The sequence below is a fragment of the Monodon monoceros genome, unplaced genomic scaffold, assembly GCF_005190385.1.
Source record: "Monodon monoceros isolate NGI ecotype Baffin Bay Population unplaced genomic scaffold, NGI_Narwhal_1 Super_Scaffold_3, whole genome shotgun sequence".
NCBI classification, from domain to species: Eukaryota; Metazoa; Chordata; class Mammalia; order Artiodactyla; family Monodontidae; genus Monodon; species Monodon monoceros.
This window is the reverse complement of record NW_021703780.1, coordinates 22,303,292-22,327,836: the sequence shown is the minus strand read 5'-3', so window position 1 is coordinate 22,327,836 and position 24,545 is coordinate 22,303,292. Positions and strand designations below refer to the sequence as shown.

General features: G+C 39.9%; 2 protein-coding genes and 1 non-coding gene across 4 annotated transcripts in view; 1 reads left to right on the top strand and 2 right to left on the bottom strand.

Moving 5' to 3' along the window:
• The window catches only part of LOC114907338 (zinc finger protein 850-like), a 347,786-nt gene that overhangs the window by 314,245 nt on the left and 8,996 nt on the right, over positions 1–24,545 (bottom strand).
• TRNAS-AGA lies at positions 755–836 on the bottom strand. The gene has a single exon. It is a non-coding gene; the product is annotated as a tRNA-Ser (tRNA).
• Positions 6,225–24,122, top strand: LOC114907264 (zinc finger protein 184). Of its 2 annotated transcripts, none has more exons than XM_029242744.1 (6): positions 6,225–6,363; positions 6,608–6,751; positions 13,800–13,867; positions 17,284–17,410; positions 17,769–17,864; positions 21,680–24,122. In XM_029242744.1, exons 2-6 carry the CDS (start codon positions 6,745–6,747, stop codon positions 23,638–23,640), a joined length of 2,259 nt encoding a protein of 752 aa, XP_029098577.1. In that variant the 5' UTR covers positions 6,225–6,363; positions 6,608–6,744; the 3' UTR covers positions 23,641–24,122. The 2 variants fall into 2 exon arrangements, with proteins under 2 accessions (XP_029098577.1, XP_029098576.1); XM_029242743.1 differs by having other exon boundaries at positions 6,233–6,313.

Sequence of the window (24,545 nt, the reverse complement as noted above, 5' to 3'; positions counted from 1 at the left end):
CACATATATATGCTTTTAAAATATATACTCTTAAATGTGTATATATGCATGTATTTTAAAGTACATATGTACACATAATAGTATATATTTACATCACATCAAGATGTAATCTTCACTTGTCACCAAACCGGCTGTATCACTTGGTATTTGTGGAGAGGCCATCCTCTCTTCATGTTACTTCCTGAACCCCAGTCCTTGGTTGTTAACTAGAAGAGAGACAATGGCCAACGTGTAGCGTAGTTGAACTATGGTCTCCAGCATGACAGGTAGAGATATACACTACTGCACTAATGTGGAAAACACAGTATGCTACTCTGGAGGAATCTCCATACAGTTGCTCACTGTTGTCTTTATTACGTCACTGTGCAGGCTACGCTTCCTGCTATCAAGCATACATTATGCGATTCAGCGTCCGAGCCGAATCTGTCCAAGTCTAGCCTTGAGTCCACTCCAGTCCGGCCCTCACTTCCCAGAACAGGCAGCACAGAGGGGCGGCCGGCGATGGCGCTATGTGACAACCTTACGGTAAAAGACAAAAAGGAACCAGTGCACCGGTTCCTATCTATACTCACAGCCACGATCTGAATCTACTGAACACGGAGGTAGCTGCTAAACCCTACCAGGGGCATCCGTTGACTCCAGAAATACTTTCAAGTTTCCAAGGCAGGAAGTGCACAGAGGCAAAGGAAAAAGAGGTTGCCTGCAAACCTATGTAGTCAGATAATAAGCCTCGTATTCTGCTCGCTAAAGCTAACGTAGTCGGCAGGATTCGAACCTGCGCGGGGAAACCCCAATGGATTTCTAGTCCATCGCCTTAACCACTCGGCCACGACTACACGAGTAATGACACGTGCTGTTAAATCCTTAAATAGAAATTTCACTGGCTGATGTAAGGTAAGGGCAAAAAGGGAAGAAAGGATAAAAATGAGCTGGAGTGCAAGAAAACGCACTCTGCAAATTGGATAGAAACCCTCAGGTGAAGTGCAAGTTTGGCATGGAGGTCAACCTCGCTGGGTAACTGGGAGTCGAGAGCCCTAAAACGGGGTGTCCTCACCGCATCAGCAATAGGTTTTCCAGACAACTTGAGGCCTCTGTAATGTCCTCACCTGGAACCAAACTAACCTCCCAACGAAGTGGAATCAGACTGTCATCCTAGTTTTAGGCCTGATACGTGTAGCTTTTGTTTGGAACTTTCAGGCACTGAAGCTCCTTGAAGAGCTAGTGGCTAGTGGCTTTCAGAGAGGAACTTAGTTCGATGACCTGCGTCCTGAGTAAAGGGCGAGGGAAATGATGCAGAAAAGCCTCCTTGCATCCCCTTGCTCTGGTGTCCCCAAGTGGCGAGCCCACATCAATCCTAAGGGAACATCAATCCCATTGTGTTTGCACCGTGCTTTGCATTTCACAGTGTGTTTCCACGCTCTCGTCACGTTAAGAACAAAATTTATAGATGGTTCGTGAGTTCCTGTCGCCCCTGGAACCTGGCTACCTTCTAAAAGGAAGATCCTAGTTTGATTTTTGGCCAAGACAGGAGTTCATGTTCTCGAAATCTAACCAATGCAAATATGTTTCCTTTCCCCCTTCTTACTTTTCCATCTGAGTCAAAACTGCGGGTCACGTGTTTTCCTGAGCCTGTCCAGTGCAAACATTACTGTAATTGGCTTTTGTCTACTTCTTGGTATTATTTACTAATGATTTAAGAAAAGAGGAAGACGATCACAAACAGAGAAACCACGTTGCCTAAACAGAGAAGTGAGGAAGAGGGACGAGAAGGGAGAGGGAGAAGGAGAGGTAGAGAAGAGAGTGAGACGAAGAGAGAGATGTAAGATGTCAGTGGTTTTATGGGAGACGACCTGCTCTGACAGGATAGGCATGAAGCAGTTTTGATAGAAATTATGCTATAAAAGATTGCTGTCCATAATTTATACATATCACTTTATTTGATGTATAGATTTTTATCAAGCATATATATATATTTTTTTTCCTGAAGTCATTTGGAACGCTAGTTTTGCCTGAAGTTACATACCAAAGAAAACCTTGTGCTTAAAAAAAATATGTGCAGGGGCTTCCCTGGTGGCGCAGTGGTTGGGACTCTGCCTGCTAGTGCAGGGGACACGGGTTCGAGCCCTGTTCCGGGCAGATCCCACATGCCGCGGAGGAACTGGGCCCATGCGCCACAACTACTGGGCCTGCGCTCTGGAGCCTGTGAGCCACAACTACTGAGCCTGAGTGCCACAACTATTGAAGCCTACGCAGCCTGGAGCCCATGCTCTTCTGCAGCAACAGAGGCCACCCAACGAGAAGCCCGAGAACCGCAACGAAGAGTGGCCCCCCGCTCACCGCAACTAGAGAAAAGCCCGCGCGCAGAAACAAAGACTCAAGGCAGCCAAAAATAAAAATAAATAAATAAAATTAAATATATATATATATATGCAAAACAGAAAGCAATTAGTGATGCATTTGAACCAAAATTATTTATCAACAGGAGTTTGTTTTAGGGTAACAGGGAACAAGGACTGGACACAGCTGCAACTTTTACTGCACTGAAAAAAAGTTTAAACATATCAGAATAGATCTCAGTAAAGGAAGAGCCAGGGTTGAGTTGTAAGAAACACAAAGTAGTCTAGTTATTATTTTAGGCCGAAACTGGAAACAACACAAATGTCCATCTACAGTAGAAAAGACATATTGAGAGGTTTTCCCAATGTAATACCACACCACGAGAGTGAATGAATTACAAGTACACACAACCACATGGACTAAATCTCACTAACTAATATTGAGTGGAAAAAGCCAGACAAAAAACACATATTATAGTCCATTCCAACTTTTGAAAGTTCAAAAACAGGTGAAATTAATGTTCCTTGTACAGTAGAAATCAGCGTAATGATTACCCTTGGTAGGTAGTGACTGGGAGGTCCCACTACCCTTGGAAGGAGTTTCTGGGATTCTGATAATGATTTTGGTTCTCAAATTGGGTGCTGGGTACATGGGTGTGTTTGCTTTGTGTAAATGCATTGAATGGTTCGCTTTCATATGTTTTTTGTGTGTATCTGTTGAGCTGTGGTAAATATTTTTCTTTTAAAAAATTATTCATCAATATGATGCAATACTTTTGCTGCCATTAAAAGGCATTCAATGCATGAATATTTATTGATGACATACTAAGATATTCATTATGTATTTTTTGAGTAAAAAAATCTGGTTATTACCAAAATTATGGCCATTGTGCAAAAAGATACATTATTAAGGTAGGGTTGTATCTTAAATTATTAACCTATGCGTTTTCTGTGAATTTCCATCCTTTTCTGTTCTCTATTTGGTAACCTGAGTTAATTAAATGAGTTGATTCAAGTAAAGTACCTAGAGCTAGGAGCCAAGTAAAAACTCAAGAAACTTTGACTTTTATTCACTAGATTATACCTTATATGCAGAGAGTGTTTCTTATTAGTGTTCGGCACATAGTAGGTACTCAATATTTTGCATATACACTAAGGGAGTATCTATATGCTGCTTGCTATGGTTGCTTACTTTTTTTATGTGTACACCCAGTTGCTAAAACTACAAAGAGAAGTCACTGAGGACAGAAATTTTACATATATACGTTTTTTCAATACATATGTATTTCAATTTGTATCGAAAGCCTCGTTTGTATAAGGTGTAGCTGAAAATTTTCCAAACGATCAAAAAATGGCTCCTTTTGCTTAACAGTTCTTTTCTCAATTTGTCTCTCTCCTCACATATTTTGCTATAAATAGCACACAGCAACCAGGATGCTGTACCCAACCCAACTGTAGAACACAATTCAGCCAAGTTCTGCCACTTTACAACAAGAATCAGTTTTCTTCCAGTTTCTAACTACACATCCCTCATTTCCTGCTGAGACCTTAAGAGAAGCACCTTTAACATTTACATATTTTTAAAATTAATACACTTTTTAAAAAGTTTTAGGTTTACAGAAAAAGTCCATATGCTCTCACCACTGCCCCTCCCCCTAGTTTTCCCTATTAACATTCTTGCATTAGTACGGTGCATTTGTTACAACTGATGAGCAAATATTGATAAATTATTATTGACTAAACACCATAGTTTATATTAAGGGTTCACTCTGTGTATCTGACATTCTATGGGGTTTGACAAATGTATAATGACATAGAGTCACCATTACAATATCATACAAAATAATTTCACTGCCCTAAAAATCCCCTGTGCTACAACCATTCATCCCTCCTTCCCCTCCCCAAACCCCTAGCAACCACTGATCTTTGCTGTCTCCATAGTTTTGACTTTTCCAGAATGTTATATAGTTCGAATTGTACAGTATGTAGCCTTTTCACATTAGCTTCTTTCACTCAGCAATTTGCATTTAATGTTCCTTTGTGGAGTTTTTTGGTAGCTTGATTGTTCATTTCTTTTCATTGCTGAATAATATTACATTGTACGGATGTACCGCAGTTTAGCCATTCGCCTACTGAAGAACATCTTGGTTGCTTCCAAGTTTCGGCAATTAGGTTTTCATGTGCGCATGAGTTTTCAACTCATTTAGGTAAATACCAAGGAGTACAACTGCTGGATCATATTGTAGGAGTGTGCTTAGTTTCGAAACTAAGGACTGTCCTGCCAAACTGTCCTCTAAACTAGGACATCTTGCACTCCCACTAGCAGTGAATGAGAGATGCATTCTTTCTTAAACTGAGGAAGTTGTTCATCTCTTTACTAGGGATTCTAGTGTTAAAGATTAAAAGTGGGAGCTTGGGACCAAAGTACTACATTCAAGTCTTAGCTTCCCCATTTATTGGTTATGTCACCTTGGGCAGGTTACTCAACTCATCTGTGCCTTAGTTTCCTTTGTAGTAAAGAAAGAATAATAATGAACAACTTCATTAGATTGTTTTAAGAATTAAATAAGTCAGGTGTAAAGCACTTAGAACACTGTCTGGCACATAGAAAGTGTTAAATGATAGCTGATTTCATGTGGTCTCTCCTTCCTGATGGGCAATCATCCACATGTTGGCTTTCCATCCTCTGTCCTTTATATCTATCTATCACTTTCTTCTATTTCATTCATCTTTTTCTTTTGAACCACGCAGCTTTAAAAGAATATCCTATACATAACTGATTCACTTTTCCATAGCATCAATTCAGTTCTTCTCCAGTACGATTTTAGTTACGTTCCTGCATTTTAAATATGCTTGCATGTGTTTTAATCCCTTTTCATATAGTGTTTTTATTTCAGACTGTTCTCTCACAGCTTTCATTCCTGTTTCACTTAGGCCATGTCTTCCTGATTTCCAAGTTTAGTGTTTTGTCAGTCAACAGGCTGAGTGACTTGACCTTAGCCCCACTATACAAATATGGAGATGCACTGAAGCACAGTAAAGTGCTTGGGCCACACATTTAAAAATACAGAAACCTACCTACTTCTGTTGGATTCTTTTCTCCCAAGAACACACCAACAGACTGGCGTTGGGCTCCATTTGAGTCGTGGTTGAGCGTCAATATAATGGGTCACGACCAGAATTTTTTAAACAAAGGGATAGAACACTAAATACAATGCAGGACAGGTAATAAAGGCAAGTTATGCATTGTGAAACAATGCATAAGCGCAAACGCTTGTTTGCGTTTTTAAATTATATATGTGTGTGTAAATGTGTATTCTTAAAATCAGTCCGGTGACACACGCTTGAGAGTCACTGCTCTAACGCATACTTTTACCTGAGACGTGTACGAACAAACGACTAGTGGGTAGAACACTCGTCCCCGCTCCACTGGATTTCATACGTTGGCTTTCTTCTGGGAAATGGAGTTTAGCGTCGTGGAGCACTCTGGGAATCGTAGTCCTATGTGTCCGCGGGGCGCGGTTTAACGCTAGCAAGCGGGTGGGGGGTGGGTGTTCTCTTCTCCCACCAGCGGAAGTGGCCGTTGAAGCCGGCTGTAGGCATGAAAAGAGCTTGGCGAGGGGGAAAGTCCAGCTGCTTCGGCTCCCTTCACTAGGTTTGGTGATTGTCCCAGAGCTTCTGGACCCGGGATCAGAGTGCGAAAATCGCTCTAGCGGGAGGGAAGCCCAGGTATCACTATGGCAACCGCCAGCCCCTCTGGCCGCGTGACGTCACCCCTCTCTCTCTCCGCTTGAAGCGGCCTCTGCGAGAGGGAGCTGGGGAGTCCTCGAAGGGGACTCCCCTCTCCTCCTTTAGTGTGGGACTATTCCGCCCCGATCCCTGGGAGGGCTTTGTTCTTTTGTTCCGGCCTAGGAGGAAGGACGCGAGCCGAGCCCCGCCCTGTTTGTCCACCTTCCAGCTTTTCCGCTCCGCAACAGGTGTGTCTTCTTGAGCCCGCGGGGGTGTGAACCCACAAGTGTGCACCGAGGTAACCGTCCGAGTAGGTGGGCGCCTCTGCCCAGATTCTAGGGTAGGCGCCAGGGATTTTTGGAATCTGGGGCCGAACCTGCGTACTCGATCTCCATTCTGTTTTTGTTCAGCGGGAGTGCCACATGCCTCTTTACTGTTCTCTCCGGGCACTTCTCTTTTCCAAGGACCTCTTGGCCACTGTGCAAAACTCTTGAGGTGTAATTTTGTGACGGTTGCCGCTGACCCCATCTTGTGTCTTTTAGGGCAGCTAGCTTCACTGTGTGTAAGGGCACAGACTCGTGCCGGACATCTGGGCTCCAGAGAGAGGACCCCACGGGAGGGACGCTGCTTGGGAAACCCTGGTGTGCAGATTTCAAGAGGAACGGGATGAGCACCTGAGATGGAAGGTAGTGGGGACAACTTGGGAGAGAGTGGGATAATGGGGGCGAAAGAACAGCCATGACATGAAGATTAAATACTTGACAGAGCTGGAAGAAGTGGAAGGAGGGAACCTTATATATATGACGATCGAGAAAAGAAACAATTACATCATAGGGAGAGATTCTTATTTACATTATAGGGAGAGACTTGGAGGAAGAGTTAATTCTGCTTGGCTTTGGGATTGGGGAATGAAAAGAAGTAATGATTCAGAATGTCTGTGACCCTCACATGATTTCTATTTATTAAAAATTAGAATGATAATCTTACAGTCAGAAAAAAATCTTGGTAATCATCTCTTCAATGTAAGAATCAGTTCTGAAATATCCTTGGCGGATGACCATCTGTTAAGCCTATGCCTGAACAATTGTGGCATTAAGCTCCATTTTGGGTGCAGACTATTCCCTTGTTGGTGTTTTCTTTTTTTAGTTCCTTATATGAGGCAGAAGTGCCTTTCCCTGTAACTTCTGTGTTGATCTTAGTTCTTAGTCCCCAAAAGCAAGAGACTGCTCTCTCTTTAACATTGCTGCCCTTCAGATATGTGAATTCAGCTGTTACAACTCCTACTCACAGATTCTTTTTCTTCTCAAAGCAAAATAGCCTCAGTTCCTTTGATGGGTCTCCATGCGATATATCTAGACCTCTTCTCTAAAAACTCTACTGCATGATAGCATGCTTCTTAAAATGCATTGCCTAAAACTAAACAGTCATTTAGATGTACTTTGAAAAATACCTTAAAGTGTGACGTACTATTTCTTTTGATTTGGGTATTTCTGCTGTTTAGTATCAGATTGTATTTGCTTTTTAAAATCAGCGATATTATGCTGTTAGTCCTAGATCTTTTTTACATAAACTGCCGTGAACTAGATTTATGTCATCCTTGTATAATAGACTTGTTTTTTATCCTTAATGTCAGGACTTCACATTTATTATGATTGTTCACATTTTTTGGCCAAGTGTTCCAGCTTGTCAGAATAATTAATAATTAATATTAACTTGGTTATTCAGTGTTTTAACTGTTCTTTCCAACTTTATGTCACTAGCATATTTTTTTTTTTTTTGTCACTAACATATTTAATGAATATTCCTTCTCTTTCTTCCTATATGTCATTCAGCAGGTCAGGGTAAGGACAGAGCCCTGTGATATGTCACTGTAGACTTCTTTCTGCATTGTCACTGTCTTTACATTCTGTAGGTATGGCTATGCAGTCAGGTTTGGTTTAACCTAGCTGCTATCATACAGTCCTTTTTCTCGGATTTGTTTAATATCATTAGAAATCTTAACATTATTTATTTAGGTTTGAGCTATACCTTATATTCATCCTCAGCTCTTTTTTTCTAAAGATACAAAGAATCTCTGTTTTATTTCTCACAACTGCATGTGTATCTACAATTATCTCAAAACAAAAAGTTTGATGAAAAAATCAACTGTTTCATTCTATCACCAATGAACAATTGGAAATTGTAATAAAAATAATAATTCCACTTATATTAGCATCCAAAATATGAAACAAGAATATAAACCAACAAAAATATGCAAGATCTCTACACTGAAAGCTACAAAATTTTGCTGAGAAGTTTTTGCCAGCTTTATTGAGATATAATTGACCCTGACATTGTGTAAGTTTAAGTTGTCCAGTGTTATGATTTGACCCACCTATATATTGCAAAATGATTACCATAATAAGATTAGTTAACCACATTGGTCACCACACGTATTTGGTGGGGTGTGTGTGTGATGAGAATGTTTAAGATTTATTCTCTTAGCAACTTGCAAGTGTATAATACCGTATTGTTAACAATAATTACCATACTGTACATTAGATCTCCAGAACTTATTTGTAAATTAAAGTTTGTATCCTTTATCCAAAATCTCCCCATTTCCCCCACCCTCCAGCCCCTGAAAACCCTCATTCTACTCTTTGTTTCTGTGTTCGGACCTTTTAGATTCCACATATGAGATCATGCAGTATTTGTCTTCCTCTTTCTTATTTCACTTAGCATAATGCCTTCAGAGTCCATCCATGTTATCCCAAATGACAGGATTTCCTTCCGTTTTATGACTGAATAATATTGCATTATATATGTGTATGTGTGTGTACATTCCCACTGTTTGTGGGAATGTAAATTGGTTTACCCACTATAAAAAACAATATGGAGATTCCTTAAGAAATCAAAACTAGAACTACCATATGATTCAGCAATCCCACTTCTGGATATGTATCCCAGGGAAATGAAATCACTATCTCAGATATCTGCACCTCCATGTTCATTGCAGCATTATTTACAAGAGCCAAGACATGAAAGCAACCTAAGTGTCCATCAGTGGAAGAATGGATAAAGAAAATGTGGTTTATATTTATATTTCCATAGTGGCTATACCAATTTACATTCCCACCAACAGTGGACAAAGGTTCCTTTTTCTCCACATGCCCACCAACACTTATCTCTTGTCTTTTTGGTAATATTCATTCTAACAGGTCTGAGGTGATATCTCATTGTGGTTTTGATTTGCATTTCCCTGATGATTAGTGATATCAAGGACCTTTTCATATACACTGGCCATCTGTATGTCTTCCTTGGAAAAATATCTATTCAGGTTCTCTGCCCATTTTTAAACTGAATTATTTGTTTTTATGCCGTTGAGTTGTATGAGTTCCTTATACACTTTGGATATTAACCTCTTATCAGATATATGATTTGCAAATATTTTCTCCCATTCCATAGCTTATCTTTTCATTCTGTTGATGCTTTCTTTAGCTGTGAAGAAGGTTTTTCGTTTGATGTAGTCCCATTTGTTGCTTTTTCCTTTTGTTGCTTGTGTTTTTTTGGTGTCATATTGAAAAGATCATTGCCAAGACCGATGTCAAGTAGCTTTTTCCTCCTGTTTTCTAGAAGTTTTACAGTTTTAGGTCTTGTTTAAATCTTTAATCCATTTCAAGTTAATTTTCATGATTGGTGTAAGTTAGGGATTCTGTTTCCTTCTTTTGTATGTGATTATCCAGTTTTCCCACCACCATTTGTTGAAGAGACTGTCCTTTCCCCATTAAGTATTTTTGGTCCCTTGTCAAATATTAGTTGATCATATATAGGAGACTTTATTTCTGGGCTCTCAATTCTGTTCCATTGGTATTTGTGTCTATTTTATGACAGTACCATATTGTTTTGATTGCTGTAGCTTTATAATATAGTTTGATGCCTCCAGCTTTGTTTTTCTTTGTCAGGATTGCTTTGGCTTTTAGGGGTCTTTTTCGATTCCATACAAATTTTAGAATTTTTTTTCTATTTCTGTGAAAAATGCCATTGGAATTTTGATAGGGATTACATTTAATCTATAGATGACTTTGAGTAGTATGGACAGTTTAACAATAGAAATTCTTCTCATCCATGAACACAGGATGTCTTTCCATTTATTTGTGCCTTCTTCAAATTCTTTCATCAATGACTTATAGTTTTCATTCCACAGATCTTTCATCTCCTTGGTGAAAGTTATTTCTAAGTCTTTTATTGTTTTTGATGCTGTTCTAAATGGGATTATTTTCTTTATTTCTTTTGCAGATATTTCCTTTTTAGTGTATAGAAACACCACTGATGAAATCACCTCCTCCTGTCTTTACTGATTGGCTTTGGGAGAGAAATATCCTCCATCAGCAATTCTGTTAGGGATTCTGAGGCTTTCTTAGATCTTCTATGCATACATCTGCTCCATGCTTTTTGTTCCCTCTTGAGGGGGATTCTTAAGATTGTATACCTTCTCTTAATCCTGCAAAGCCAGGCTGGGTGCTAACAGCTTCACCTTTGCTTTTCCTTGGTGGTGCTAATGCTCAGATGCTTTTGGTAGCTTTCTCCAAATCATGCAGAGGTCAGGCTGGCTTTCTGTGTGTGTTCATAGCTATCTATAAAAGCTCCTCTTGCCACCATTAGGGTGTGCAAAGAGAGCTGGCCATAGGTTGTGGGGAGGGTGTATAGGGGAGGTGCATGGAGCATTGCAGTTGGGAGGATCCACAAGTGAAGCATCCCCAGTGGCTCTTTGTCAGGCTTCCTGATTGAGTCTGTGAAGTGGTTAGTGGGATCCATGTTCCTTTGATATACCCTCCAAGTGCCGTGACTGCTGTTCTCCCAGCTGCTCTCTTCCCCTCATTCTCTTAGGACACCTCAGTATTCTGGATGAGGTGAGAAAGAAGTGGGTATCTTTGGTGGTGTCCCATACTGCTGGGGAACCTGGGCACTCACATGCTTTCACTTTTTCCCGTGAGAGAAATCACAGGCCAAGAAGGCCGCCTTGGCACTGAGCTGTACCTCCTTGGGGGTGATGCTGGTAAAATGAAACTGTTCCTCTTACCCTCTTCAATGCATCCATCTTGGATTTTTTGTTGTTGTTGTTCCAGTGGTGTGCTGGAACTTCTGTGCTAGACTCCTGGACTTCCACAAAGACACTCTCAACCATGGATGATTGTCTAAATCAGTGTTTTTTGTGGGGAAGATGGTAGAAAATTCTTATTCCACCATGTTGATGACATCACTTCTCCCCTTCTCAGCTCTTTGCCCCTTATATCTTTCATAAATATTCTTTTTAATTCTAACTTCCTCAGAATTAAATCAGCCCAAATGGTTTCATTTTAAGGCTTTGTCTTTTTTTTCTTTTTGGGATTTTTCACGATTGTATAGTTAGGATTAACTTTCATGAGCCTCTGTCCCTTATAGTCATGGTAATATTTGTAACACTTACTAAGCATTTACTATTGCCAGGCACTTAGTTGGTTTCTATAGCTGTTACTGTTGTTGGTTTTGTTGGTTTCTGTTACTTGGAATCAAAATCATCTTACCTAAGACATTTCTCTTTATTCTATTTTCCTAAAGTCTTGGGTACATATCTGCCTATGTACAACATTTCCTCAACTTTCCTCCAACTAACATCTTCATTTTCTTCTCAAGATTTCTTTTACAAGACAGTTTTCCATTACTGGTCAAATTAAGTCTGGAATAATAGTTCCTTTTATTGCTTCCTCTACTTTCTGAGAATCGGACTTTCCCATCAACCATTACTCTGAATAGACTTCCCTAAGAGCAAAGTTTGTTTCTGTTTTGTTTATTGATGTGTAAGTTACTACATTAAGTGCACAGATCTTAAGCGTACCAGTTGATTAATTTTTATATATTATATGCCAGTGTAACCACTACCCACACTAAGATATGGAATGTTTCTAATGCCCCAGAGGTCTCTCTTGTGTGCCTGCTCAGTCAGTAACCCTCCAGAGGTAACCACTAGTCTAAGTTTTTGTACTTAATATACAGGCACACCTCAGAGATATTGTGGGTTCAGTTCCAACCACTGCAGTAAATCAGATATTGAAATAAACTGAATCTCATGAATTTCTTGGTTTCCCAGCGCATATAAAAGTTATGTTTACACTATTCTGTAGTCTATTAATTGTGCAATAGTACTATGTGTAAAAAAAAAAGTGTATACCTTAATCTAAAACTATATGTTATTGCTAAAAAATGCTAAACATCTTCTGAGCCTTCAGCAGTTTATAGTGGTAGCATCAAAAATTACTGATCATAGATCACCATTACAAATATAGTAATAATAAAAAGTTTGAAATATTGCGAGAATTACCGAAATGTGACACAGAGACATGAAGTGAGCAAATGCTGTTGGAAAAATGGTGCTGATAGCCTTGCTCGACATAGGGTTGCCACAAGCCTTCAATTTGTAAAAAAAAAAACATGGTATCTGTCAAGTGCAAATAAAGTGAAGCACAATAAAACGAGGCATGCCTGTAAATGTACTCATACAGTATGCATTCTTTTCTTAAAATATTTATTTATTTATTTATTTATTTTTGGCTCGTTGGGTCTTCATCACTGTGCATGGGCTTTCTTTAGTTGTGGCGAGCAGAGGCTACTCTTTGTTGAGGTGCGCGGGCTTCTCATTGCGGTGGCTTCTCTTGTTGCGGCGCATGGGCATCTGTAGTTGTGGCGTGTGGGCTCTAGAACACAGGCTCAGTAGTTGTAGCCCACGGGCTTAGTTGCTCGGCGGCATGTAGGATCTTCCAGGACCAGGGCTCGAACCCATCTCCCCTGCATTGGCAGGCGGATTCTTAACCACTGCGCCACCAGGGAAGTCCCAGTATGCATTCTTTTGTGTTTGGCTTATTTTGCTCAGTATTGTTTATGAGATACATCCGTGTTGTTAGGTAAAGCAAGAGCTCATTCTTTTACACTGTGGGATAATATTCTATTGTATGACTATATCACAGTTTATCCATTCTGCTGAAAGACATTTGGATTGTTTCTAATCTGGGCATATTATAAATAAACCTGCTATGAACAGTCTTGTACAAGTCTTTTGGTGGACATAACCCCTCATTTCTCTGGATATATGCGCAGGAGTGGGATTGCTGAGTCATAGGGCAGGTGTACGTATAGCTTTGGTATATACTGCCAAACAGTTTTTCTAAATGATTGGTAAATGTTTACTTCCACAGCAATGTACAAAAGTTCTAATCTCTCTGTATTCTTGCCAGTAGTTAGTATTGACCATGTGTATTTAAGTTTAGATACTGTGGTAGGTAGGTAATATAGATAAGTATATGTCGGTGTGATATGTAATTTATACTAATAGCAACGTTTCAAAGGGCATGGGAAGACTTTTGGAAAGTAATCTGATTATTAATTCATATTTTATATGTAGCAGAGAAGGCAGCAGAAATATTTTGCCTCACTTAATGAGGAATGTAGATTGAGTTGTATGATCCATGTGACTGTAAGTATCTAGGGGCAAAGCTGTGAATCTTAAAGTAATGCTTTAATTCCTAAGCCTACCCATGAGAGTATGAGGGTCCTAGTCAGCAGTTACGTTGGTTTTTTTTTTGGATTTTTAGAAGGAAATGGCTTCTCAAATGGCAGAAATAGTTCCTGCTGTTTTCATATAGAAAAATAAGTGGGTTTTGTGGATTGCTGGGAACAGCTAACTTGGACAGGATTCACTGTGGTTTCTTTTTCCTCCCCTAGTTCTGTCTTCTCCAGAGTCTGCCCTTCTCCAAGGGGGACATACTTCACTCCCATCAGCTAGTTTTCAGGTAAGTTGGGATTTCCTCAAATGTCATTTCAGTCGTTAGAGTGGGATTGTGTATTCTTTTGCTGTGGGTTATGTTTAGCTGAAAACCAATGTTGGCAGTTCATTCTGGGCTCCCATCTGCCAACCACTTTTTTCTTAGCTCTGCCTCTCCAGCTTAACTAATATATTCACCACTTAACTTCTTGCTTACGTCTTGCCATGTGCCACTGATGAGAGAGCAGAAGAAGTACAAAACTTGATACTTTACCTGAATAGACCAAATAACTGCTAAATATTAAAAAGGTGAAATGAGTACCATGGAAAACAGAGACTCAACAAAAATGTATGTGGTCTGGAGGGGTTAGGAGAGTTTCTGCAGTTCTTGCTTCTTTCCTCTGTAGCTCTCTTCCCTACAGTACTCTGTGTGAACTCTAGTCACCTTGACTTCCCCAAACTCTCAGCATTACCTCTTCAGTTCAAGGAGTCTGCTGGGTCGCTCCTGGGTTCCCCTTCCCTGCACCCCTGCCTGGACACTCTCAAGGTAGTAAGCTGGAGCAGTTGTAGGGCTAACTTCATTTGTTTACTGATTCTTGGGGATCACTGTTCTTTGTTATCTGAGATTCAGTGCCTTGGAAACTGTTGTTTCATATGTTTTGTCTGGAATTTGTTGGTTATTTTAATGCAGGAGGGTAAATTCAGTCCTTGTTAATTCCATCTTGGCCACAGCTTGATCCTTTTGAGGTTTGGTTTTGAACTGTAAGCTTTGTTAGGGCTGACCTAGTGTAGCCTTATTCTAGGACTGTGTCATGGGGTCTGTGACTACACTTTAGTTCAGTGATTTGCTAGGATGACCCACCCAACCCAGCAGCATAACTCAGGGATAGGGATCATTACAACAAAGGATACAAAACGCATCGGAAGGAAAAAGATATTTATAAGAATCCAAAGAAATCAGGTGCAGGCTTCCAAGTCCTCCTTGTGTGATGATCACACAGATGTACTTTCTCTAGAGCTGTTGTCCATAGAGACAGAGAAATGTCTCTACCCAGGGAAGTCTTCTTGAGTCTCACAGTCCAGAGTTCTTAAAGGGAGCTGATCACATACATCAGCGTGTACTTGCTGTTGACCAGCCATGGTGCAGACCTCAAACTAGGCACCACATGTGCATCGTAAATCTTCATGTATACTTTAAACAATGCTGACAGTCTGGTACATCCTGTCCCAGTGCTCCAGGCACACAATAACATCGTCAATCGGTGACTATATAAACATTAGTTTTCAGAGCTTGTTTAAGGTTCAGAAACATGGATCCAAGTGTCCCTGGAGATTAGCAAGGATTGGGCAAGCCGGACTTGCTGCTTTGACTCTTTCCTCACAGGCTAAACTTGTGCTGCTCCTAAAGCGCGCTGGAACTGTTTGTGGGAACTGATTGTGTGTATGTCTTCTTAACTCTGGGTTCAGTTATGTCACATTGGTAACTTGACATGGCCTGTGGAGATAGTATTTACACCAGAGTTTTGGAGCTCCTCCTCTTTGTATCTCCCTTCTCTCTAGTATCTACACTGCAAATTCCCTGCCTCTGTAGTCCTGAGCTGCCACCTTTGTTTCCTTAGTTCAGTGAAACCACTGTGTCTTGCTCAGTTTCTGCCTCCAGGCAGGAAACTGAAGGGTCTGTGGGGCTCATGTGATTGTCTCCCTTCTCTCAGGGATCACAGTTCTGTTCTGTCTGCTGTTCAAAAATACGAAAGCACTTGTTTCAGTTATATTGTTGAGTTTTACAGTTGTTTACTCTGGGAGAGCTAGTCCAGTAGCTCTGTCGTGGTTAGAAGTAGAAGTCCCAATAATTTATTTATCTATTTTGCAACAAAATTAACTCACTTGCCCAGTTTCAAATACATAATAAATAAAGAAAAAGTAGGAAGTTCCCCTGCATTGCCTCAAGAGTCCCACTAAACAGTCGCACTGATAATATTCGGTAGCGTATTCTTTTAGCTTTTTCTCTGCATTTACATACAAACTTTCCTATTCATAAAAATAAAAATGGGGTAGTACCATGTATGCTATTTTTAATATGATATATATTTCCTAATCAGTACATATAGAGACACTTTATTTTTAAAATGTCTACATAAGCTGCTTTAGTATGGATGTACCATGAATTCTTTAACCACTATCCTATTAATAGACATTTAAGTTTGCTTTTTTTTCCCCCTCACAATGTTGCAAGGAAATTTTTACATATGTCTTTGCACCCTGAGGTGTTTCTAAAGAAAGAATTCCTACAAGCTATAAATCTGGATTGAATGATATATGTATTTAAAGTTTTGATAGATCCTGGCAGAGTGCCCCCTGATAGATTGCATTAGGGCCCTGTTCCCACCGTAATACACATGAGCACTTTAAGCAGTGTTCACTAATCTGGTATCTCATTGTTTTATTATGTTTTTCTTGGAGTGGAGCATCTTTTCATGGTTTGTTAACAATGGTTTGGGTGAATTGCCTGTTTGGGTTGTCAGCCTTTTTTGGTTATTGTTGTAGGCTGTTCATCTTTTCTGCTAATTAGTTGTAGCAACTCAGAATATTGCATTTTATTTATGGTTTTCTACAGAAGTTTTACATTTTTATGTGGTTTTATGTGTCAGTCTCTATGTCTTACAATTTTTGCCTTCCACATATCAAGCTTATAAAACTATTTTTCTGTCTTTCATTCTATTTTATTTTTGCTTCTTCTTTAAAATTCAGTCTCTAATCCAGCAGATATTTTTGTGTATGCTGTGAAGTAGGGAACTCACCTTAATTTCTTTTCTCAAATAGACAGTCATTTGTTATGGCACCATTTAGTGAATAATCCCGCTTTTTAAAACTAATTTGAAAGTTGCTTAATCGCATTTAGTTCTTATAAACATGGCTATATTTTGGGTTTCTCATTGAGTTTTATTCCGTACTAGACCACTCTGTTCTAATTTATCTTTTCTTTTGGTATATTTTGGTATATTACTTAGTATATTTTGAAATGTGGTAGGGTAAGTCTCCTCCTCAAATTCTTTCAAAAACATTTTTGTTTTTGCACTTCCAGGTAGTAAAACATATTATTGATGTTAATAGGTATACTGTTAATACTCGATATATCTTGGAACACGGAGATCATGGTGATGATGATCATGAAGACCAATAACAACAACAGTGGCCAACATTGACTGAGCACTTGTTATATTCTAGACCTTAAATTAAGCATTTAATATTGAACATTGCTTATTTAATTCTTGCAATAATCCTATGAGTCAGGTTTTGTTTTTATATTCATTTTACGAAGGAGGAAATATCAAAATCATTTTTCAGATAGCCCAGAGCTTGCCTTGCTTCTGTCAGTATTGCTAACTTTACCCCTTTCTGAGGTAAATCCTTTATGGCTAAGCAGAAATATGTTTGGTATTTCAGGAATCAGTGACCTTCAAGGATGTGATAGTGGACTTTACCCAGGAAGAATGGAAACAGCTGGATCCTGTACAGAGAGATTTATTCAGGGATGTGACATTGGAAAATTATACACATCTGGTCTCTATAGGTAAGGATGACTTCTCTGCGTTAATATCTGGGGGTGTGTAGGAGGAGGGTGCTCTTGTGCTTAGGTGAGTTTTGCCATTAAGGAACCAAAGATTCCTAAACTTTGAAAGGTTTTGAAAAGGTTTCTACTCTCTAGCAACTAGAAGGACAAACTAATAATTTTTCTGAACCCAGATCAGTTCCCAAGTTATACCACATCTGGGAATGTATAACATGGAAGCTATATGTGCTTTATATGCTTTACTCCATCTGATTTGTCCATGTATCCTTTCCTCTAAAGACAAAGTGATGAGACTGAACTCTGACACAGCACTTTTCTCTCAGTGCAGACAGGTAACTTTTTTTACCCCTATGAGCAGGACTCCAAGTTTCCAAACCCGATGTGATTTCCCAGTTAGAGCAAGGGACAGAGCCATGGATTGTGGAGCCCAGCATTCCAGTAGGTGCCCTTGGAGGTAAGTAATGGATACCCGGCAGATGAGTGTTATTGACACTAACCACCAGCCTGATGAGAGGATTTTACGTCTGAAATGTAGATGTACTTCTCTTTAAAGTGGCTCCTGTGGGAGAATGGGAAGGCATCTGGACTCTCTTTTTTTTTTTTTGCGGTACACGGGACTCTCACTGTTGTGGCCTCTCCCGTTGTGGAGCACAGGTTCCGGACGCGCAGGCCCAGCGGCCATGGCTCACGGGCCCAGACACTCCGCGGCATGTGGGATCCTCCCGGACCGGGACACGAACCCGTGTCCCCTGCATCAGCAGGCGGACTCTCAACCACTGCACCACCAGGGAAGCCCTGGGCTCTCTTATGCTTTGTCAAAACAGTAAATGTCTCAACATGTATTCTATTTTTGTACTCCTTTCAAAGGAGTTATTATCCTTGCTTTATTCTAAAGGCAACTTCTTGACATGGAATCTGGATTCCTCCTTTCCCAACCTCCTTTGGGGCCCTGGTCTCATAATTATTACCCCACTTTTCACCCTTACAGTTTTCTTTTTGGATCTACAGCCTCCACCCCCAGTACCTTCAAACAGAAATAGGTAACCTAAATTCCAAATACTTCCACTCAACACTGTTAATCTTTCTGGCCACCATCCAGTCTGCCTTCTTGCTTTCCCAACCAAACTGTGCAAAAGTGAGTTCCATACCTGTAGCCGTCATTTCTTCATCACCTGTTCCTGTCTTAATCTCACTGTGTAGCTTCTGACCCTATCACTTATTGGACTGCCCTTGAAATTTTGAATAACTTTCTTGTAAACCATCAATTCCCAAACTGCACAGAGAGACTTCTTCAAAGATCTAACCCTGAAAAAATGTACAAACTTAGTCACTCTAGGTAAGGAATATATCTCCAGATTTAATGAGGTAGGAGTAGGGGGTCCTTTTTATGGGGAGAAACAATGCATGCCATGTTCAAATTTAGCAAGTACTGGATTAGCTAAAATTTAGCAGGTTTCTTACTGGAGGACCACTCAGAAATTTTTTTTTTTAATTTGTAGTTGGGAATTATGAATTTCCAACAGAGTGCATAGAATGTAACATTTCTCTCCCCCATCCTCCTAACCGTGATTCCGGTTATTTTTAATATTGCACCTTTAAAATCTTTCTTTTAAAAGATGGTTTCATGGGACTGCCCTTGCAGTCCAGTGGTTAAAACTACTCCCTTCCAATGCAGGGGGGTGTGGATTTGATCCCTGGTCAGGGAACTAAGATCCCACGTGCTGTGCGGTGTGTCCAAAAAAAAAAAGATGGTTTCATGGAACACAATTTAGAAAACTAATTTTTAAAAAATAATAACCTTATTAACTTGTGCTTATAGTTTGTTAACTTTTGGAAAGTTACACTGAGGTGGCCACTGGCCCTGGGCCTTGTCTGCGTCATTTTCCTATCCTCTTCTTTAGGCTGTCTTGGTGACTTGGCCCCTGCAGAATTGTGATTGTATTCTGATATATATTCTGTCTTACTGGTCTATGTTGTTCTTTTACAACCAGGATGTCAGCACCTTCTATTATCTCTCCATGCACATGGGTGTCTGAATATTGTGGTCAGTGCCCTTCGACTTTGCATATAGTAGTGAGAATTGCTTCCTGCAGTAGGAATGGTGCTGTTCAGTCTGGCCTTCTGGAATTTTCTCCAATCCTTCATTCATTACCCCACCTCTGATATTCTGGTAACTCTTTTGGTTAATACGTGGACAATATGACAATGTGTACGATATTGGTCACAGTCTGTTGCATGTTTATTGCTTTCAACTGGAACTCCAACTTGAGCTAGAGATCAGTCACTCCCACACTCTTTTTGCCTTTAACAGCATCCGACTCCATGGTCTCCATATCCTTTTCCCTGTGAAGTACTTCCCAGGAGCTATTTTTTATGGCTATCTGCTGTACAAGTATATCCTTACTGTCATTTTTGTTGATGAAAACATATCCATTTCTTATACTGATTGGCTGTTCCCCAAAACTTGTGTTACATTAATCGTCTTGTCCCTGCTGGAGAAGCACTGCTGTTGTGAGGCTGCCTGCACTTCTGCATGCTGATGCATGCTGTACCATTTCCCATGGTACCAGGTATGGAGAGGATGGTAGGCAGCTCTAGGTCCCTGCCTTGCTTCTTATGTTTGCAGTGATAATGGTGGTGACAATGACTGGGCTGGCAGCACAGGAGATTCAGGGTTTTCTGGGGGTCTGCTGTACCTTCCTGTTACCAGTGGAACCAAAGAAATGCTGTTTTATTTTATTTTATTTTTAATTAATTAATTTATTAAGTTGGCTGCGTTGGGTCTCCACTGCTGCACGCAGGCTTTCTCTAGTTGCGGCGAGTGGGTGCTACTCTTCGTTGTGGTGCACAGGCTTCTCATTGAGATGGCTTCTCTTCTTGTGGAGCACAGGCTCTAGGCACGTGGGCTTCAGTAGTTGTGGCACACGGGCTCAGTAGTTGTGGCTCATGGGCTCTAGAGCACAGGCTCAGTAGTTGTGGCACGTGGGCTCAGTAGTTGTGGTTCATGGGCTTAGTTGCTTCACGGCATGTGGGATCTTCCCAGACCAGGGCTAGAACCCGTGTCCCCTGCATTGGCAGGCGGATTCTTAACCACTGCGCCACCAGGGAAGTCCAAGAAATGCTGTTTTAAACACAGCCTTTTTTTCTTTACTGAATCTGCCAGCGTTGACTACCCTGTCATCTTTCTTGTCTTGGCAAAAGACAAACTATCCAGAGTAGACAGTAGAGTAGTGTAACTCTATGTCCTGATTATGTACTTTTCTGGTTCTTTTTTTCTTTTTTTTTTTTTTTTTACTGAATCTGCCAGCATTGACTACCCTGTCATCTTTCTTGTCTTGGCAAAAGACAAACTATCCAAGAGTAGACAGTAGAGTACTGTAACTCTATGTCCTGATTATATACTTTTCTGGTTCTCGTTTTCTTTTTAACAACTTTGCTTCTGTGTTTCTTATATTCTTTTGTTTGCTTGCTGAAAAACTGCTTTCTTTCATTAGTATATTTTATTCGTCCCATTACCCTAAACATCCTCAAGGATCTTCCTCCATTGCTGCTTTTTTTTCACATACATTCTTATGGCTTTAGCTGTTCTTTTCCTTCTTTTGAGCTGATATTTTCTGTCCTATATTTGAACATTTTAGTTATCCTGCTACTTTTGGCATCTTCCACCCCCACAAACACCATTATAGTCTAGTCTTCCATTTCTCTTCCTAATTCTCAAAATGCCTAGTGTTGAACTCGGTATCTTCCTCCACCTAAATTACTTCCTCTACTGTTTACAACTTTCTCATTTCTAGCAGTGATATGACTATTTTGTCCGTTTTCTAGGCTAAAAATCATGGAGCCATAGTCATGTCTTGTGTTTATCCTGTCTTGAAATCATGGTTCTTAGACTGTTTGTTGCTGTTCACTGGCAAGGAATCCCAGTTCAGACTGCCTCCTTTAGATTCAGTCCATCTCTGTCTCCTCTTATCTATCTCTGTGGTCACTTTCTAAATTTACTATCAACTTAAATGGAGTTCCCTTACTGGTTCTTAGAGATTATCTATGAAGTTGAATTAGACATTTTCTTGCTACTCTCATATTTTATTTCTCGTTCTCCTTAGCTCTTTCCAAATTTCTCCCCAAATAATAGGGCTGTGTTTGAAAATCCTCAGAATTTGCTGAGGGCTTTATTTTTAGTTTCATTAGGTCATTCCCACAATAACACTTTTGTTGTTGTGTTTGTTTTTTTTCCCTCAATTCAGAGAATACTGACATTTTCTCTTTCAGACTGGGAGACAAGACCAGAAAATAGCATATCAGTCTCAGAGCTGGACATTTCTGAAGAAGAGCCATCTCCAGAGGCAATAGTAGAAAAGCACAAAAGGGATGATCCTTGGGGTTCCAATGTCTTAGAAACTGGGAAATCTGAAGGCAGTCCAGAGAGGCAACAGGCAAATGAACAGGCCTTGCCAAGGGAAATAAAAATAACTGACAAGACAGTACCTACTTTGAAGAGAGACCATGTAAATAATGACTTTGAAAAAAGCATCAATGTGAATTCAGACCTTTTAACACAAAAAGAAGTATCTCCAGAAGAGACCTCTACCAAAACAAGCGTCAAACAGAATTTAAAGCCGGTTAAAAAAGAGAAATCTTGTAAGTGCAATGAATGTGGGAAAGCTTTTAGTTATTGTTCAGCTCTTATTCGCCATCAGAGAACACATACTGGAGAGAAACCCTACAAATGTAATGAATGTGAAAAAGCCTTCAGCCGGAGTGAAAACCTTATAAACCATCAAAGAATTCATACTGGAGATAAACCATATAAATGTGATCAGTGTGGAAAAGGCTTCATTGAGGGTCCTTCTCTTACTCAACATCAAAGAATTCACACTGGAGAGAAACCCTATAAGTGTGATGAATGTGGGAAAGCCTTTAGTCAGAGGACCCATCTTGTTCAGCATCAGAGGATTCACACTGGTGAGAAACCATATACTTGTAATGAGTGTGGAAAAGCCTTTAGCCAGAGAGGCCACTTTATGGAACATCAGAAAATTCATACAGGAGAAAAACCTTTTAAATGTGACGAATGTGATAAAACCTTTACCAGGAGCACACACCTTACTCAACATCAAAAAATTCATACTGGAGAGAAAACATATAAATGTAATGAATGTGGGAAGGCTTTCAATGGACCCTCAACATTTATACGTCATCATATGATTCATACTGGTGAAAAACCATATGAATGCAATGAATGTGGGAAAGCCTTCAGTCAGCACTCAAACCTCACTCAACATCAGAAAACACATACTGGGGAGAAACCTTATGATTGTGCTGAATGTGGGAAATCCTTTAGTTACTGGTCATCCCTTGCTCAACATCTAAAAATTCATACTGGAGAAAAACCTTACAAATGCAATGAATGTGGAAAGGCCTTCAGTTATTGCTCATCCCTTACTCAGCATCGGAGAATTCACACCAGAGAAAAGCCCTTTGAATGCAATGAGTGTGGAAAGGCTTTCAGTTATCTCTCAAACCTTAATCAACATCAGAAGACTCATACCCAAGAGAAAGCTTATGAATGTAAGGAATGTGGGAAAGCCTTTATTCGGAGTTCATCTCTTGCTAAACATGAAAGAATTCATACTGGTGAGAAACCCTATCAGTGTCACGAATGTGGGAAAACCTTCAGTTATGGCTCATCCCTTATTCAGCATAGGAAAATACATACTGGAGAAAGACCTTACAAGTGTAATGAATGTGGGCGAGCCTTCAACCAGAACATACACCTTACACAACATAAGAGAATTCACACAGGAGCAAAGCCGTATGAGTGTGCCAAGTGTGGCAAAGCCTTTCGACATTGTTCATCTCTGGCTCAACATCAAAAAACTCACACAGAAGAAAAACCCTACCAGTGTAATAAGTGTGAAAAGGCCTTTAGCCAGAGCTCCCATCTGGCTCAGCATCAACGAATTCACACTGGAGAGAAACCCTATAAATGTAATGAATGTGACAAATCCTTTAGCCGGAGCACTCATCTGACTGAACATCAGAATACTCATACTGGAGAGAAGCCTTACAACTGTAATGAATGCAGGAAGACTTTCAGCCAGAGCACTTACCTCATTCAGCATCAGAGAATTCATTCAGGAGAGAAGCCCTTTGGATGTAATGATTGTGGAAAAGCCTTCAGATATCGTTCTGCTCTCAACAAACATCAGAGACTGCACCCTGGCATATGACTCTTCTAGGAACATCATAAACATAGGGGATGCATTTACTCTAGTTTGTCCTTTTAAGTACAGAAGAATCAGGGTGGATTGAGAAACTGCCAAAAATATTTTTATTTTTCACCGTCATGCTGTGGAATGGAAAGTACATTGGGCTGAAGTAAGCCAATTACGTTGTTAAGCAACTTTGTGACATTGGCAAATTCAGCCATTTTAAGCTTCCGTTTCCTCTGTGAAATGAGGGATTTGGAGTAGGTCATTTCAAAGGTCGTTTGGAGTTTTATATTCGGTTTTGTATATTCACAATATATTCTTGAATAGGATTATTGTACATCAACATTTTGCTATGTTGCATCTAGAATGTATGTATTTATGCATGTTTTGCCAATAGAAAGCATTTATGTTTCAGTAACTAGACTGGAGATCTATCATGCTCCTGTTCTAACACATTTAAATTCTTTAAGTAACCAATTCCTAATAAAAAGAATTGTAAAGTACCCTCAAATTAATAATTCAGTAATATATAATGGCTTAAGTCAGTAAAAGTATTAAACCTTCCTACTATTTTCTCTCCTAGTATGTTTTAACATTCTAGAAGTTTATCACAACTACATAGATCCTTTACTACAGCTTAAACCTGTGTTATTTAACCCCAGTTACATAGTGGAATCACTTAAGGAACTTTATAAAATTCTGTTGCCAAGACCCCACCCCCAGTGACTGATTGGCCTAGGGAGTGGGATCCTGGCTTCAGTGTCTTTTTTTAAACTCCTAATGTGTACCCTGGAAAGAACAACTGGATTAGATTTCAGTACTCATTTACTTCGTAGCTTCTTGTGACTCCTCCTAGAAGCTCACAGATTAGCTCTTCAGTACACATAATGTACTGAAGGGGATGTACACATAATGTAATTTTG